At 34.1% G+C, this 18,562-nt stretch overlaps 3 protein-coding genes across 11 annotated transcripts in view; 1 reads left to right on the forward strand and 2 right to left on the reverse strand.

Moving 5' to 3' along the window:
• The window catches only part of LOC105192226 (dystrophin), a 588,349-nt gene extending 582,970 nt beyond the window's left edge, over window positions 1-5,379 (reverse strand). For 4 of the 7 annotated variants that reach the window (XM_025298140.1, XM_025298136.1, XM_025298135.1 and 1 more), the window contains exon 1: window positions 5,185-5,377. In XM_025298140.1, the coding sequence (XP_025153925.1) occupies window positions 5,185-5,275 (91 nt within the window). In that variant the 5' untranslated portion in view covers window positions 5,276-5,377. Of the gene's footprint in view, window positions 1-5,184 lie in introns of all 7 variants that reach the window. The other 3 variants (XM_025298139.1, XM_025298137.1, XM_025298141.1) reach the window with 3 other exon arrangements.
• Window positions 5,380-8,268: 2,889 nt separating this feature from the next.
• Nop10 (Nop10 ribonucleoprotein) lies at window positions 8,269-9,187 on the forward strand. The gene is made up of 3 exons (XM_011156213.3): window positions 8,269-8,461; window positions 8,655-8,697; window positions 8,798-9,187. Exons 1-3 carry the CDS (start codon window positions 8,408-8,410, stop codon window positions 8,893-8,895), a joined length of 195 nt encoding a protein of 64 aa, XP_011154515.1. The 5' UTR covers window positions 8,269-8,407; the 3' UTR covers window positions 8,896-9,187.
• A 2,160-nt stretch (window positions 9,188-11,347) lies between these two features.
• SIDL (SIDL trafficking protein particle complex subunit 10) lies at window positions 11,348-18,255 on the reverse strand. Of its 3 annotated transcripts, none has more exons than XM_011156215.3 (12): window positions 17,723-18,255; window positions 16,941-17,158; window positions 16,563-16,756; window positions 16,198-16,393; window positions 15,976-16,087; window positions 15,672-15,859; window positions 15,384-15,602; window positions 14,401-15,164; window positions 13,660-14,326; window positions 13,071-13,532; window positions 12,424-12,745; window positions 11,348-12,226 (listed from the first exon to the last, which is right to left on the reverse strand). In XM_011156215.3, exons 1-12 carry the CDS (start codon window positions 17,802-17,804, stop codon window positions 12,096-12,098), a joined length of 3,555 nt encoding a protein of 1,184 aa, XP_011154517.1. In that variant the 5' UTR covers window positions 17,805-18,255; the 3' UTR covers window positions 11,348-12,095. The 3 variants fall into 3 exon arrangements, with proteins under 3 accessions (XP_011154517.1, XP_019701155.1, XP_019701154.1); XM_019845596.2 differs by having other exon boundaries at window positions 13,777-14,326; window positions 15,672-15,874; XM_019845595.2 differs by having other exon boundaries at window positions 15,672-15,874.
• Window positions 18,256-18,562: the final 307 nt, after the last annotated feature.

The following is an 18,562-nucleotide window of genomic DNA, read 5'->3' on the forward strand; positions in this document are numbered from 1 at the left end:
AGAAGAACAGCTGGATTACTGACTGAATTCGATATCAACAAAGTTACAGTGATAACGGGTAACTGCCTTGACCGCCATTCACGCCTCACCGAATATATCTGATCATGAGATCTGTTCGTCCACTCGTACAATTTCAGGAAATAGCTTCCTGCTATTTCCGAACTTATGGAACTTACGTGAGATCTCAGAGCAGAAGATTACTACAGTTTCTGGAGTACGTGTCTCCTTTTTCGTCCGCAAAATAACTCCTACGATGTGACTCGTTGCTCTTGTTCATTTCACGGTTATGATTTCACGGTTAACTATTGTCTTAACTATATAGCTCAATAACGTGAGTCATTCGAGTGACTCAATATGGTAAGAGTTTTTTTCTCAATTATCTCCCGTAAAATAAAAGTTATAATGTACATTACAAAAGAAAAAATCTTAAATTTTGAAATTTATATAATCTTTCAGGTGTGATAGTTTCATTTTAAATTTGAATGTTAATAAATATTTAGAAATACTACTGCACTAAAAGAATTATAATATTTTTTGTAGTAATAAAAAAATCAAACTATATCCAAACTTAATGAAACTAACCTTAAGTTAAAAAATGTATATTTTAATTTCGTAAAATAACTTTTTTAAAATTTTTCCTACTAAAACCTTAAATTCCTTCTTAAAAGAATCTTGTATGTGTGTGTGTGTGTGTGTGTATATGTATGTCTCCTTATAGCTTATTTTATTTATTACTACAAAAAACTGCGATGCAATAGAATAGAATAGAAGTCTAAACATTTACCCGAATCTTTTAGCTATATTTTAGCTACATTTTTATTTCATTTATTTTATTTATTTATATGAACTTTTAGCTACATTTGTATTTCAATTATCTACAAAAGATTCAAAAGATGTACATAAATAAATGTAAAGATACTCTGAAATAATTTTGGGTGAAAGCAGAGTTTTATTTTCTTGGTATTTAAAAAATTAGCACAATTGTATTTCCTAAGGAACTTATCACTTTCAACAGGAGAAAGTAAACACACAAATATATATAGAAATAGTTAGGCCACTTAGAACAATGGTTTGCTAACTCGAAAACAATGCCTTCGTTATGTTTTCAAAATATTTTTTTTTATCGACGGTCATTATTCGGGACAGCTCAAATAAATGGAAACAAAGAAAGTTTCAAACGAATTTCGCCGTACAGTTTTTCAATAAGACATCTTTGTTTCCCTTTGTTTTAATACTTGTCTAAAACTGAATATGAAGTTTCATATTTCAGCGAGTATATCTTTTTATTGTACCGATTTTAATCTCTAATTGGCTTTAAGCCAAAAGACGCGAATAATGTTATTATACTGCACGAGTTAAGAGTTAAATCAGATTTATTAACCCTTTGTGGTACTACACTGAGCAGCACTGAGCATAATAATTCATGATAATACTGTATATATCCTTTCAAGTGCACGAGACAGTCGACGAAAAAAATTTGCGAGCAGTATTTCTCGAGTCTTCACGATATTCCACTAACAAGGTAATTTACACACACACACACATACATACGCATGTATAAAACGTGAAATTTTTCCAAAGTGGTTATAGGATTAACTAAAAAGAGAAGGGAGAATAAACAGATAGATTAAAATGTTATATATAAAACCGACAAAACAATCAAAAATCACGCAAGTACGTGGGAACATGTAACAAAGTAAACATATTGACTATTTATTAATTATTATATTTATATATTAATTATATATATATATATATTATTATACTTACACATATCATCGTCCATTTCATATTGGTATATCTTTTTACGGGTATATACAAATAACTCCCGAAGAGATCTGTTCAACCACATTTCTCGACTTCACTACACACAGTTCTTAATTATATTCCAACAGGTGCCGTATATCCTATAATAGCCGTTCGCATTACGTCCATGATAAATCTTAGGAAAACGATGAAACATATCTGTCAGCTTAATTGTTACGAGACGACGTATATCGTGAATTGCTAAGCACGCATCCAAGACGCTCAAATAATAGCAACACAAATAAAAACGCATAAATAAACGCGTTCGTCTACGTACATCTGCTCCCCCGCACTTTAAATACAAGCAAACTCTGAAAGTTCATTAATAATAAACTATCACAGCTCCGGCGAATTACGAATTTACTTCGGTAAATTACGAATGTTAAATACATTAACGTTGACAAATTTGATTTCGCATCCTCGCGACGTCAATCCTTGCTCCCGGAACATTGAATCTCCTCTCTCCTTCCTCCCTATTATACTATTAATTGCCGTGAAATCATTAATGATACACAAACTGATATTTTATCAACGTTATTGAAACAGATGAATGCTGTTCCTGCCATATTGCTGGTCTCCTATACATATTAACAATCATGTTCATCCTATATATATATATATATATATCAACAATGACTTCTGTAATAGACAAATTTTCAATTTTACTGGATTATTTCGAGTGAGGAGATGCTTGCAATCAGGCAATATACGGCGTGCAATCAAGTGGCGCGATCAATTTTGCGCGAGATAGTCGATATTCTGCGATTTGGTTAGCTTGGGATTCTCCGAATAGCCGACATAATTTCAAATAGCTTAGCAACAAGAACATATACGGACTGACAAAAAAATATGCACACGCGATATATGTCCTTTTCGTTATAATTAATTGAATCGTAAATGAACGCCGTATGCGTGTATCACGCGTGTAAACGGCTGCACGCTGATTACATCCGCGCATTGTCATTTAAACCGGCCAATGTCGGGCCAGCAATTACGATGAAACGAGGGAGATATAACTGTCTACTTGATCGCGATAAAAATGCCTCTATATCTCGTATCAGTTTTATTATGATTCTGATAAAATGTGTGCATCTACATATGCCGAATTTTCCTGTCCAACGATTATTTCCCCAGAGGCCCTATATAATCATGCAATCGTTAACGTTGACGTGTCTTCGGTGGAATTAACTATTGTTTCGTATGGAAATTTACGCACGTATACTCTCTGAATTTCTCGGAGTAGAATCTCACTCAAAACGAGTGAACTCGATTTTCACTCGGAGCACTCGTAGATAGAACGAAGAGTCAGGATTACATCAAAATGGTGTAAATCAAAAAGATGAAGAGAAAGATCGAATTATAATCAGAAAGTGAATTTTTGTAGTCATTTTTTCGTCGTTTTGATGTCACCCTGGTTTTCTGTCCTGCTTGACTCCATGCATATAGAATCAGAATCAGTGAGCTTTTTGTTCGATTAATACGAATATATCTCTGCGGTGGTGAAGTACGTCAGATTCACTCTTCAATTTCAGGTGAAAATATTCACTCGACGATTCAGAGTTGCGAATTTACTCAACACAAGTGTTTTCTCACTCGAATTCCGGTGTCCACTTCAGTGAAGTTTTCGGTTGAAATTTCCGTTCAAGAAACTCAGACAGCAAGATAGTAAAAAATTGTAGTAAAAACTTGGAAAGAAATTACGAGACGACGCGCTTGGCACTTTGAATGATCATACACGCACACCCATTTTCATTGCCGGTCGTAATGAGAACAACAAATCCTCTCGTTCATTTGCTAATGGAGGGTAGAGTCAGTCGGAGAGGTCTTTGTAACCGCTTAACGGCGTAAATTCTCTTTACACACTCTGTGAAAAGGGAACGTACTCTTCGTAAGAGCCACTTGATAAGTTCGCGTTCCGAAGAACTTTGTTGATTTCACTTCTCGCTCGCGTCAAATCGCCGAACACTTGTTCTCTCCTAGCGGGTAGACCCGCTAGGGTGTGCGATCTACCGCGTCTACGAAACCGGGGAACTTCTATAATAAGAGCGTGCGCGTCTGACTCTCCATGTAACTTGGAACGACCTCATGGGATGCAGCTCGTCGCGACACTGCGCGGTGTCCAGATTTCGACCTCGCGGGTGATCTCTACAGAAGTTAGCGCCGACGCATCGAACATCGTATATCTTGCTGTGTGTTCGATATAATCAACGCATCAACAATATCGATGGTTCAGAGCACGGAGTTGATGGAAAATCTCATTAGCGCTTAATTAGATTTTGATGCTCGTCACATTCGGAGGAGGAAGAGCCAATGTTCGGAATCGCTGATTGGCCGATAAGAGATCCACATTCAATTACGCCGGAAACTTCGCTCGGGAGAGAAACCAATACTCATTTATGAATATCAAACGTTCATGAATAATCAGAAAGAAGAAGGAAGTCAGTCAGACCCTTCTACCGACGTATGAATCTATCGGTGCGAATTTCGCGAGGGTTTGTGTCTTCCCAATGCTGCGATTTTTATTCGAATTACGGATCTCGTCGAAACGTCGGTTCATATCGTAGCGATATTATCGAGCAGAGCGAGAAATTAGAGATAAGAATTGATGATATAATGTCTTCGTCTCACACGAATGCATCGTCAGCGATTGCGTCTTGGGACATCCGCCGCGCGGACGTTACATTTATTTGCCGACAGTTAAGTACACAGAAGAAACACGTAATTTACTGCGATATTAGCGTGTCTGCGCCGCCCCTTTATCCACCAATATTTCTATCCTACGCTATGTCCGTACGTTCTAAAGCGAATTTAATAAAGACAATCAAATAAGAACGCGCCACACTGGCTGATCCATTTATTAATAAGAAATTACGGGCACAAAAACCGAGCGACAATAATCATCTATAAAAAAAGATTGAAGTGGCAAAAGAGCGAAGTTAAATTCATGAGATGCGGAAACGTAATCGCGCCGATCATTCCTATTTATAATTACATAAACGACGCGACGTGTTGTCACGACTCCGCGCGGAAGAGGAATGAAGGTTGTGCATTGTCAGCCGCGACTAGGCATTGACATGAATCTTAGAATGTTGCAAACTCGTTGCGTCGTAAACTTCAGTCGCAGCACGGTACGCTTGGAGACACGACTTGCGTTTACGATTTTACAACGACGATTGTTCAACAAGTGAGTATGCGCTAAAACGTCCAGACGATCGTGGCGCTCTTATTACTTGAATTTTTCTTTCGAAACTTTGTTATCTTCGTGCTGCTCTCGTGTTGCATTTACACGTAATTTTCGCATGGTGTCGCGCTACACTCATCGAATTTTTTTCATTAAACCCAGCCCATTATATGCCTCCGTGTTACTTAAACTCTTACCTTTCGTGTTTATGATTTGCTCCTCGACGGTCCTGCCCAATCGCGGCTCTTCCTGCACCTGAACGATCCAACGAATTTTTCTCCGCTGCATCTGAAACAATCAACCACACAACACAATCACTCCCGGCGCAATCCGTGGGAATAGCGAAATTTTCAAACAAAAGCGTATCGCGCAACGCGTCGCGCAATTTTGCGATCAGTTCTAACCGCTAGACTGAATGAGATTAGTGGCGTAAGGCAGATTTAAAGTCGATGCGCGACGGTATCGGCGCGATTATTTTTTATGGACCGAGGTTCGCCGATAATACAGGCTGAAGTATTGCGTCTCGAACAGTAACTGTAATTCGTGACCTGTAGATTACTTCGAATATATTTATGATTCGAGACATGCGCGACATAGTGCACACGCAAAACGATTAAACACGCTCTTATCTAGATCTGAAAACGAACAAAATGTTGTTTTCGGATTCTCCGCTTGTCGCACGTGCTTGAAATTACGACCAACATCTCAGCGATATAAATAATACGTGCACACAGAAAAATATCTACTGTATTTCAGTAAATGTTGTTTGTTTGAAATATTTCGCAATTCTATACGTCTACAGATCTATCATAAGTTCATTGCGAGCATTAAATTCACTTGGAATTGTAGTAAATTTAATTCGTCTATTCAGAATATTAAATTAAAAGGGATATTAAGCTAAGAATTAAACATTAAAATGTGATGAAAAGAACCGAAAATAATTAATTCTTTTGAAAACATAATAATAAGCTTTTCTAAACTTTATGATGATTATATTCCAAGACTATTATTAAGAAAGTAGCTATTATTTAAAAAAAGCGGAACAAACTGAGTAGAAAGAAATTTTTCTGTGCATGCGGATACAATTATATATCGTATCACATTTCCTTGATTTCTCAATTTTTTAGCATGTATATTATTAATGAACACTTTTTATCACTACATATATTTACACGTAAACCTATTATTTTTATTCTTCATGAGACGCTATATGTTGATAATCGAGAAAACTTGGGTATATAATGGACATAAACAATTTTCTCATACAATTAATAAGAGAGCTTTCGTTGCTAACGACAAATCACTTCAGTGTCCGTCAATTAAAAGCAATTGCAACACGTTGTATGGGTGTGTGTATATGTTAGCTTTGGACATTTACGATTCATTGCGCGCCAATCTACATAGGCGCGCGTACAAACGGTGCTCGCACAGACTGAAAATGATTACGCGTATTCTATTGTATAATTATTAACGGAAACACAGTTAACGCTTAGCGCGTGAAGAGAATGACAGCACGACTGTTTCTCTATGCAATTCAACATCGCGTAATTCACGCCTTGTCGTAATTCACTGTCGCGATCGCGAAATCGCGGACGCGCGGATCGCGTTGCTTCGGGAACGGCAATGACAACGGCGGCAACGCGCACGCATCGACTACACCTGCGAGCGTATTATTTACCGTGCAGAAATCTTGTCCTGCGCGTCGAGAGAAAAGACGGAAAACGCTCGTTTTCCGTCCCGTTCGGCGGCGACGTCGCGCGCGCGACGACGCGACGGACGAGCGCTGACAGTGATTTGTCTGTCAACGGAAGTGACACCCCGGTCGACTGAACTGCCCTGATCATCCGAATGACTCTCGTTGCGTCCGACCGTGTGCACGCGTATCCACAGCTTCGACTTCGCCACGAGGAGAAATTGTTAGTAATACGCCTACACGTAGCGGTTTCGCCGCCGGCCGGCCGGCGCTAATGCGCGGGTGCGCGCTGCTGCACATCCCTCACCGCGAATTCCTCCAGCTAATCAGCTCCGACAAACATCATCGCGCCTACGCCTGCGATCGCCAACCTGTTACGCAGTATGAGAGCCTGTCGTAAATAAATGATTTCGCAATATACAGCTGCTTGGCATAAAAATCTTAGTCGATGTTCATTATACTATATCTCGCAGCTCTCGGAGAAATCTCAGCTTTTATGGATCGGAAAACACAGAAATAAAAAATTACACACTGAGTTTCAAATATTGTACGATTTGCTTTGCGGTTAAACGAATCTAAGTAAAATAGAATACGTTACTTTTTATCCGCCATATTCTACTCCTGAAGAGGCAAATCAGCATTGTCATAAGCATGAAAGTAATCAATATTAAAAACTACTGGGTAATGCAAAAGTTTTAATAGTTTTCTCAAAGATGTCGTGACTGGATCCAGTTTTATAGTAGCACCTGTAAATATATGTAAATGTACATATAATATATCAGAGATAATAGAAAATAATAGCGATTATTTAACAGAATAAGAAGAAATCGCTTTTAATAAAATTACATAATCCATATACATTTTTCTATCAAAACTTTTACACTCTCCCAACAGAAATGATATAACAATGTAAGTAAATTTTATACTTTTCTCAACAATGTTTTCATTGCATCCTTTAACTTAGCAGAGATAACTTTTAATCGTTAATGAATGATCCCCTCCATGATCTTCCGTCGTTTACTTCGATATGTTAAATATCGATTGATGTTTTAGAATATCAATCGAACGAAATAATTTCGCGTAGACAAAGGATGCGTTCTTCATCCTGAAGCATGCTTCAGTTTCATTTCTACCATGAATTCATTTTTCATGAATTCATGGTAGAGGAAAGGATTCATAATTGACCCTCAGAACCAATAGAGTTGTCCTTTATATGTGCACTTAGTTACACTATCTGCACTAAAATAAAGTAGATATATATTTGATATTTGATGAGGAAAAGAGAGAACAAATAAAAATAAAATAAAAAGATTACAAGATACTTCCGAAAGTGCAGCTATAGAAAACAGATTTCAGAGTTATTTCCTTTTACTGAAGTAAATGCACTATCTTACACTATTTCTCTTTAAGCTCTGAAAGTGTACGGTTATGGGTAGAAGGTGTACATAATTTTTATATAAGTGTAGAACGCATCGGTTTTATCCAATAGGTGGATGGATTTTCCAGTGGAAGAATTTTCTTATTCGGCAAGACGGATGTGTGTGAAACTTATACAAAAAATTACAGCACCTTTCTGTCACATTATATATATATTGTTGTATAGTATATGCAGTTTAGCAATAGAAAACGAACCTCTCGTAATTCTCATTAACGCTGTTTCTAGTGCACGTTTCTTGGTGAATCGTGCGGAAATTAGGTTAGAAAAGCTAAGAATCAAATATTTCAAAATGTATCTTATGTATTATTTGGATACCAATGGAAATCGAGTATACACTTTAAAGGTAATTATTGCCTGAAATATTAAGTTGTTATTTAATATATTATTTATTACTTTAATGCTTTTTAACTATAAAGATTATATATATATCGCATACTTTGCATGTTCTGTTTTATTTCCAAATATCCTTGTCACTGTATTTCTTTTAACGCTTGATATTTTGTATTTTAATATTTTTGTTATATATTTAAATGCAGAAACTTGATCCTACTGGGAAACCTACATTGTCAGCACATCCAGGTAATTTATTGAGAATAGTTATATTTTTATTATGTTTTTATATATGTATTTATATGTTATATTACACCCATACAAAAAATATGAATATTTATTGTTGTAGCCCGATTTTCTCCAGAGGACAAATATTCAAAAGAAAGGATTACAATAAAGAGAAGATTCAACTTACTTTTGACACAGCAGCCCTTACCTGCTTATTGAAATATATGTATATTTTCTATTCTTATATATTTCATACATTATTTTATATACAAATATAAGATGTAAGCATAGAAAAACATATAATAGCTTGGAATGATGTCATATACCTTGATACAATAATCTATACCCATATCGACAGACAGAGGTAGTTCAACTTGAACACCCACAACTTCCTCCAGTGATAAATATGAAAAATATATATTTACCCAGTGTCATTATACTATCATGAAGTTATATTCGCTATCATAGAGACTTCTAAAATGTCAGATTGTTCCTAATAGAAATTTGTTTCCTAAAATATGTTATATATATATATATATATATATATATAATGTTATTAATATTTAATAATAACATATATTTAGAAATATGAATGAAATATGAATAAAATGAGGTAAATAAAATAATATTTCTAATATATATATTTCTGTTAATATATTTTATTTACAATCCATTATTTGCCTACATTATTTATAAAAAATAAAAATTTTGTTATATACAATATTTTTTTAACTTGAAGTATAATATAGTTTTATTTAGAAAATTCCTAATATGATTATGTAGGTGCAATCTTATAAAGTTAACGTAAATCTTTGCTCTTGTTTGGTAGTTTGCTAAATTATGTATAAAATAAATATTATAATGATAAAAATTGAAATACAAAGCTGATATTAAATTTCGACTGACAACTTTTTACAATATTACTTATTCTTAATCTAATACTATTTTTAATCAATAATATGTCAACATGTATGATTTTATTGATTATATCTAAACTAAAAACTGTGACAAAGTTATAATCTATATCTATATACGCATAATTTTACGTACATGGATGAACATGTAACATTAGCTGCAAATTTATATTTATTTTGTATTGTTCATCACAATAATTAATTATTGATCAAATGCAAGTATTTAATAACCTGAGAGTTTAATATCTATATCTATGGTTATTATACAAATTTCAAGATGACTCATTGATATTTATAGATCAAATACGTGATTGTATGTTTTGTATGGAATTAATACAAGAAGAGTATATATATACTTTATATCATATCGTATAAATCATATTTTATAAATTGAAAAGAAGCAATATATCACAAACAGTATACAAAATGCCAATGTTACATGTCCTACTATATTTATATATCATATAACAAATACAAATATGTATAATCTATGGCTAAACGCAAAGATACTAAATTATAATATTACTCGCATATATGTTTATATATACAAATGCATTGTATCTAATGTTTTTTTTTAATATATAGCATATATTTATTTTTATATTATGCTACAATGTAATTTTGGTGTGCATTAAATCAGGACAATGCTTCTTGATTTATTTCAGAGTATTAAATTTATAAACAGATTATAATTTAATAATGTAAATATAAGATATTAAACTGAAGTATTAAGTAAATTGAAATATTAACTCAACTGAATTTTTTCAATTATACCTTTCAATTATATAAATCAATGACAAAAACATAAATATAATCATTTAATTAAAAATTATTGGTTTACTTTTGCAACATTAGTGCAAACCAACATATATAATATATAATATATTATTCTAATTATTAGATACACAAAAAATAAAATACTGAAATTTTAAAATATATTTTGTTAATTACGTTAATATTTATTCAATTAAATATATATGAATATTTGGTTTAACTTGTTACTAAAAATCTTATGATTATGTAATAATGGGGGCAACAAATATAATAAAAATATAGATCTTCTAATGTTACACATACATTGTTTAGTATAAATGCTTTTGCTTCCTGAAGAAATTATAATATAATAAACATGTTTCTATATAAATATTCAGTTCTAAAATAATATAAATTTAGAAGATATGTAAATATTAATAATAAAAAACGAGAGTATTATGATATTTTACTTACAAAATAAAAGGACTGTATATAAAAGGATTGTATATAAAAAACTATATTCTAGAAAATATGGCAACAGAAGAGAAATTTTTCTGACAATATCCAATTCTGATTAATAAATGTTAACAAGTAATGTAAACAGTGTAATATATTTTGTTCTTTCTCTATATACACACGCGCACTATACACTCAAATTTACTTAATATATAAATATCATTGAAAAAACACATTTATTTTTATATAACATTAAATAAGTTTCTATTTTATGTACCAAGACTGTTTGCAATAATTATTATATTACAATTTAACAAATAGAAATATGTAACACTTATTCACTTATATGAATATATTATTAACAAATATTTACACAAATTTCACATACTTGTATTTAATGTAAGAAAAACTGTTATATTACCATCTTAATATTAAGATGGCATAAGATATATTTAAACAAATAAACAAATAAAGGGTTAGCATTTATACAGATATAAATTACCAACAAATATATATTACATAAGATGTAAAATTATTGAAAAGGAATCTTATTTATGATGTCACGTATATAATGCAACAAAAAAATATATAAGTACATATTTTGGAGCAAGAGTAAAATAAACTTTTCTAATGTTTATATTCCATATGTAAAATAGAATTATTAGGAAATAAGGTATCTTCCAGTATCTTTTTTTTTATATGATCCCAGTTAGCACAGATCTCCAAAGGTCGTCCTAAGGACGTCCTAACGTCCTAAAAACGTTCCCAGTACACCCTTAGGACGTCTTTTGAAGGTTTTGTGCTGTCTAGGATTATTATAGATTACGTTATTGCAATAACATACATTAATTTTTGACAAAATTATTGTTGAAATACAAAATACAATTAGAAATATCATAGACAGATACCTTCTCAACCAATATAAACCTATGTTTAGTTACAAAGAATGCGATTTCTGAATAAAAATCTTTACAAAATTAAAATTATTTCAGCTATTAATTGCAAAATCCAAATTTCCTAAAAAATGCATAGCTTTAATACAGTAAAAAATTAAAGATAACTTTCACATATAGCTTTTCTACATTTTCCATATTGATTTGTTCATTCCAGACATTTTATATTGATTAATGTAATTTATCTTTTATCTTTTATGTAAATTCAGAGATGAAATATTTTATACATTCGCTCATTTTGACATAGAAACAACTCAAATCCTTTCGAAAACAATTTCTAAATAAGGCCATTCGCGAATTTGCCATTGCGTAAAAGATGTTTTTAACAACAATCTATACACCTTTAATTCGATTCTGATGGAGCAGCTGGGAGAACATGCACTTGTTGTGCTTTACTGGCATTATACACTTGTCCTGGACTAAATGGTTCTAATCGAGGACCAGATCCTACATCATTTTTATTACGGACGACATCTTGAAATAGAAAACAAATGGAATAATTACAAAAGTTATTACAAAAGTTTGTACAACCAAGTGGCAAAAGTGAAGATTGTTTCCTTCGAGTAGAATTAAATATTTCTAAATAAGAATTTAACTAATTAATTTGTTCACGAACCATTTAAAATAGATTGCGCGTGTATTATATACCGTGTAAAATTGCTCGAACTTACCGTTTTTCGACTCTGCTGCGGGTATATATCGAGACAATCTAACAACGGGAAGAGGCAAATAACCACTTGTCAGAGGCATCACATCTAGAGTAACGCTTTGTTTCTCTAATATTTCTAATGATACAATGCCTGCAGTCCGGCCACACACTGCCCACATAGTTTGGTCCGCTAGAACCTCGTACATTAATTGTGGTGGAGGATTCGAACTAAGACTAGGTAACACACGCATCACCGTAAGACAGAGATGGCACATACTACCAGCGCGACAAAATTCTCCTCCACCACCACCCGCTTCAACTTTCGAGGATACCGTGAACAAAGTCTGGAAAGTATCATTACGAATCAAAAGTTAATGTTATATGATTTCAATGTACATACAAAATGTCATACTTTAAATTTTACAAGTAACGCTAGTAATTACAATTTTATAAATTATCATTGATCTGATCGTTCTTATAAAAAATAAGAAAAATAAAAAGATGAAGAAATAAAGATATTCAAATATGTAGATTTAGTGAGTTTATTATTAGTGAGGGATGCTATAGGAAATATAGTTATTAAAAACCAATTAGTGAGGGATAATTAATAAGGAATAGTTTTACTTAAAAGAATAATTATTACTTATAATAAGAGATAATTGTTCTTACCACATAATCTGTAATATCAAAATTGCATCTGTAAATGCTACACGTTTTCTCGATTTTCTTTAAATTATGTATATGCAGTGGATCGTCGTCGACGTATGTATCGTTTAACTTTTCAGTATCACTAATTGGTATATATTTTACACGAAAGTCAGTCTTTATTGGTATCGTAGATTTCTCGTCCTTTCCAATATCGAGTTCCCACATGAAGGAAACATTCATCCCATTACCTATCACTAATTTTTGACCGGCGACAGGATTTAAGCTTTTGAAATTAATGTCTATTGATGTAATGGTCGTTAATTCAGGTTCAGTTAACTGCAAAAGCTGATTTGTTAAGCCAATTACGACTATTTGAACGAATTTCCTTTGTTTCGCCGTATGGAGTTTCATGCTCGACATTAATGGTGGGCCAAAATGTAAAGATATGCTTTCTTCCGAGCCCCATGGACATTGTATATTCAACTGGAAAAAAAATATACAGATTGTAACATTTATCAGACAGAAGAGAATAACGTGTATGTGAGAGAATGAGAGTGTAAGAGAGAGAGAGAGAGAGAGAATGATTTTTATATAAAAAAAAGTTAGATACTTTATGTTCCATAGACGAAGAATCCTTCTTTGGTGGAAGTTCAGCTAAAACTTTTAGCTGCATGTTTAATGTTTGAAATGGTTCACAATTTAGCAGTGGTATCTCTAATTCCTTTACCATTCCTTTCTCGACACTTTGCGATTGCACTGTCAATCCACGTGATGTACGTAGTTTCAATTTCATTTCTTCAGTTATCTTTGTACTTCCACTTGAGATGACCAATTCGATGTCCTGACTGAGACCTGCTAGTAAATCTCTCCCGCAATTTATAGATATTGTCGGTTGTGTCTTTGCCACTTCGTAGCATAATCGTGGATTTAACACGGATGATAAAAACTCCAACTTGCCTTCTATTATCATCGACAACTGACTAACTTTGTACAAACCCGGCTGATTTATTCGCCTCACTAGCACGAACGTGTTCGCACCAGGTTTCATAATAAACTCATCACACGAAAGCGCTTTACTAAAATCGCCCTTTGCATTGACCGACGGTTTCCTATGTTTCGCGCTATCTGAACGTCTTACAAACGGCTTCATATTTTTACTTATAACACTGGCGGATCCAAGACTTCTGTCCTCCTTGTAATCCAAATAACAATATACTTGCAAGTGTAACAAACTCGGATCGAGTGGCTTCATATCTTCTAACGTGCATTTCGATAAGCTGAAACAATGTTATCATACAAGTGAAAAATAACAATATAATATACGCGACTCCTCCAACTTATCAATACTTACAGTTGTACTGAAGGCTCAATGGATGCTTTCAACCCTTTCTTTTTATTAGGTATAGATGGCTTTTGTATTTCTTCTACGGAAATCGCGGCACTAGTGCATCTTACTTCTCGAGGAAATGAGCTCTGTACACTAATTTCAACACTAACAACACAGTCTTGCACCACTTTGTCCATTACCTTAACTTCCATACTGAGTATTGTGAAAGCACATCCAAGCTCTGTGAGTAACGGCTGAGGTGCAGAGATCATTTTCATGTATCCTAACATTTCCTCAAAGTATGTGTTGCGCACGGTTATATGCAAAACGTTTGTACTAGCTACTGCGGCACACACTTTAGTATACTTCTCGACATCGTCCATCCGTTTGTAACACTCGGCTAGTTCAAGTTGCGTCTGCGCCGCCAAGTGATTCCACCCTTCGTCCATGTAAGTTTTCAAGGCATCGGACAAAAACGCAATCGCCTTCTGATTTTCACTAAGTTCGCTATAGAAACGCGCCAATTCCTTGCCGATTAATCTAGCCGATCGAATGCGACCGACGTGTTTGTACGTGCCCATGGCTAACTCCGCATGCTCAAGGTATTGTTTCTTGAACGCTTCTTTGGATGAGAGCGCCTCCTTCAATTTGTCGGTGGGTGTTAATTTACCCTTTACTTGTGGCTCTGAATCGCCTATACCCGCTATAAGGTATACAACTGTATGTAACTGCTCACTAGTTGGTTCGCTTCCTGGCATTAGGCCGCATAATCTCCCTAAGCTTCCTAACTGAAAAGAAAAATGTACAATAAAGACGAATGAAAAACTACATTTATATCCATATTCGTTACCATATGCATCATTTCATTCTTTTTATTCTCAATATCTTACATCAATATTAAACATAAAATTTTACTAAATCCAAAATCTAAAAGTAAAATTGAAACTTAAGATTTTAAGAAAAGAGAAAAATATACATTCAATATATACATATTAAATTTTATTTACCTTATCTCTTGCAAGTGCCCACAAACTAGCGGTATGTAAAGAGCATAAATCCAACTGTTGATTGTTATCGATATTATAGGAGGACAATTGACACGCTTGCAAAACTTCCAATGCACAGAGGAATGACCAACATTCTATGGATCCTTCGGGTTTCTGTACTTCTAAGATCTTGAGTTCACTCAATGTATTATGAACAAATGACAAACATCTCTGTGCAACCTATTCAAGAGTATTATTTAGAGATATATAAATTAATTATTAATAATCACTGAATTTCTTCACACCTACCTCCCAAGATTGATTAAGCAACAGTAGCATGGCACATTGTCTACTAAACAAATAGCTCCTAAGATCTAATAAAGATGCTCTACACTCTGCCAAGAGAAACCTTAAATGATGATTTGTACCATTGTTTAGATTTACACCTCCCCAGTTGTTGAGAGGAATTTGAAAGAGGCTTAACCAGCCTGGAGTATCTACAAACAGTTTGCCTATCTTTAGGTTTTCACTTTGCATTAACGTCTTTACATTTATTGCTTACATTAATATATATCTTTATTGGAGATTATACTTCGAAAAGCAATTACTATACCTCCTACATTAGAATTGAGCACAAATTGTGTAAAGAGAGCATCTAGTTCGTCATACTGCACCAATGCTTCGTCATACAGGCCTAACATTTGCAACGCGAACGCCAATTCTTCCTGAAATACCAATTCAACTTTGAAGTAAAAAAGTGAGGTTTTCAAATTTACCAAGATTAATATTAGACTATCTAGTGAAAAAAAAAAATTCAAAATGAACTTCTCACTACCTGTAGAAGAAAATAATGACAGAAATTCCAACTAGGATTGTTTCGCCTTTCTCTCTGCTCGCGTATAATATCTTCAAAGCGCGAAAGAGTTCTATCGTACGCAGTTAACATCAAATGACGAATGCGGGTTATCAAGCCTCTCCATGATTCAGCCGAACGAGATTCAGATTTAATTGGATTAATTACAGCAAAGCATCTGATGATCACAGATATAATTTTTAGAAAGAAAAATGTCCTCTCTCTTTCTTTCTACGTGTGTGTGTGTGTGTATGTGTATGTGTCATAAAATTGATTATAGTTCATACACATCTATGTCTGGAATACAATAATCAAATTTGTATTAATTATAAGTTAAATATAATTACCTATCTCCATTCTTGGCAGCAAAGTCACTCCGTATTTTATCTAAGACAGTAGTCCTAGGCAATAATTTATTGGCCTTCTTTATGTCATATGTCTCCACTAGCACAATCATCCAATCTTGGATGTGGTATGAATTCAGTATTTTTAACCAGGCATCAATATCATCTCTGACACTAGCTTTATAAGTATCAACATCCTGTAAATATATATAAAACATATATACAAATATAATTAAATATTTAAAATTCTTTTGTTTTAATGATTCTAAACATAATTTCATATAACAACTAGCTTAAGAAAGAGAAATGATATTCTAGATGTTCATGCAAATTTTTTATTTATTTCATATAAGATATAAAAATCTCTACAAAAAAACTTACGGAGCATTCACTCCAATAAATATGAAAGATTGGTTGCTTTATAAGGTGCCAATCTTTTTCAGTGGGCAATATATCCCTAGAAAATGGCACAAAGGTAGCTCCAAGTTTAACTTGTTTAATTGGCCTGCTAAATGATCTACGCCATTCTACTGTGTCTGCAGGTATAGCTTGTAGTAAACTCTTTTCCAATGTAGAAAACAGATTTTCATCTCCAGCACCTATATTATTGTAATATTTATTACATTCTTATCCTATAGTACTTTATCACATGCTTTTAATTTACATCTTAAACCAGTGCATTTACACAGAGCAAAGTACATTCAACAAGAATAAAGAATCAATCATACAAGATACATATATATATATATATATCACGAAACAAAGTCCATCATGTATTAATGTCAAATCATTGATAAGAAATTTTTTTAACTGTCTGAAAGGAGCGTTTAATTTCCCAAAAGAACCCAGGTTATATGGATTATTAAAAAAATATTAAAAATATTCCTAGAAAACATATGCTTGTCTCATATATAGCTTTGAGAAATCGAATGAACCGTATATCAGCAAGCTCGAAAATATACATTGTTCGATTCAGCGAATTTGATTTAACCAATAGACAATAGTTATTTCGAACGACGGAATATAAGGGAGAAATGTTGTGGAAGTTGACAGGTAAACAGGAAGTTGAGGGCGTCGATGACAGCGGGCGATAGGGCGGCGTGGAGTCATCAATGGCATCGTGTAGAGGTTAAAAATGCTCGACGTTGCACGACGGAACTCACAAGTGACGATTGGTTTGCTATCCATGGGAGCACTTGCTTTGCACTCTTCGCCAGCCACGGACGTCCCTCCATTGCTGTTCATATCTAAAGACTGGCGACTGTGAGCTCGCTGCTCCCGATCGAGCTTTCAATCATTACAATTCTATACGTCACTTTCGTCACCTCGCGTGCGTGAATCCTCGACCGCGCTCGATTTGGAGCTCACGCAAGTCGATCACCCGATGTGACTCGCGGCAAGCTCAGAATCTTGCCACGGTAAACAATTGGCGCGGAGGACTAGAGACAATTATGTGGCTCAAACATTTTACTTCGCACTTTCCAGCCTCATTGAGGTTGGAATTGGACTCCTTAGGTCTGTTTTTTATCGCTGAACTAGTGTACACTCAGGGAACATGAAAAGAAATAGATATACATTTAGGAGTTAGTGAAAGGGAGAGAAGATGACGAGTGTAAGTTAGTACAGCCAGTTCAGCAATAGAAAACAAACCCCTCGTACTGACGATATAATAGGCCTGTTCGTTTTGTCTGCACTACTGAACTGGTGCAACAAGTAGAAGTGAGAAAACCTATGTTTGTCTCACTTTAACTTAATGCACCAGTTCAGCAGTGCAGACAAAACGAACAGGCCTAATGCTAAAGACAGAGAAGAACCTGAGAGCGGCCAACACGGCGTTTTCGGCGACACCAACTTTCCGCACTAGAGACCCTACAATAAAGAGTCTGGACATCAGAGCTTCGGCGTAATTGGTTCATGGACCGGTGGCCTGAAAATGGCGGCACCAATAGAAAACCTTGCTTACTTAGCGCGAACGGGTAGATAATTTGGATGTCAAGTAATGT

The sequence above is a fragment of the Harpegnathos saltator genome, unplaced genomic scaffold (genome assembly GCF_003227715.2).
Source record: "Harpegnathos saltator strain DR-91 unplaced genomic scaffold, Hsal_v8.6 scaffold208, whole genome shotgun sequence".
Lineage (NCBI taxonomy): Eukaryota > Metazoa > Arthropoda > Insecta > Hymenoptera > Formicidae > Harpegnathos > Harpegnathos saltator.

Coding starts and splice junctions, on each gene's coding strand:
- SIDL (XM_019845595.2), bottom strand. CDS start 17,804: ATGAACAGCAATGGAGGGACGTCCGTGGCTGGCGAAGAGTGCAAAGCA. Junction 16,757..16,940: donor TTTATTGGAGTGAATGCTCC/GTAAGTTTTTTT, acceptor ATATATTTACAG/GATGTTGATACTTATAAAGC. Junction 16,088..16,197: donor GTCATTATTTTCTTCTACAG/GTAGTGAGAAGT, acceptor TTGGTATTTCAG/GAAGAATTGGCGTTCGCGTT.
- Nop10 (XM_011156213.3), top strand. CDS start 8,408: ATGTATCTTATGTATTATTTGGATACCAATGGAAATCGAGTATACACT. Junction 8,462..8,654: donor ATCGAGTATACACTTTAAAG/GTAATTATTGCC, acceptor ATTTAAATGCAG/AAACTTGATCCTACTGGGAA. Junction 8,698..8,797: donor TACATTGTCAGCACATCCAG/GTAATTTATTGA, acceptor TTATTGTTGTAG/CCCGATTTTCTCCAGAGGAC.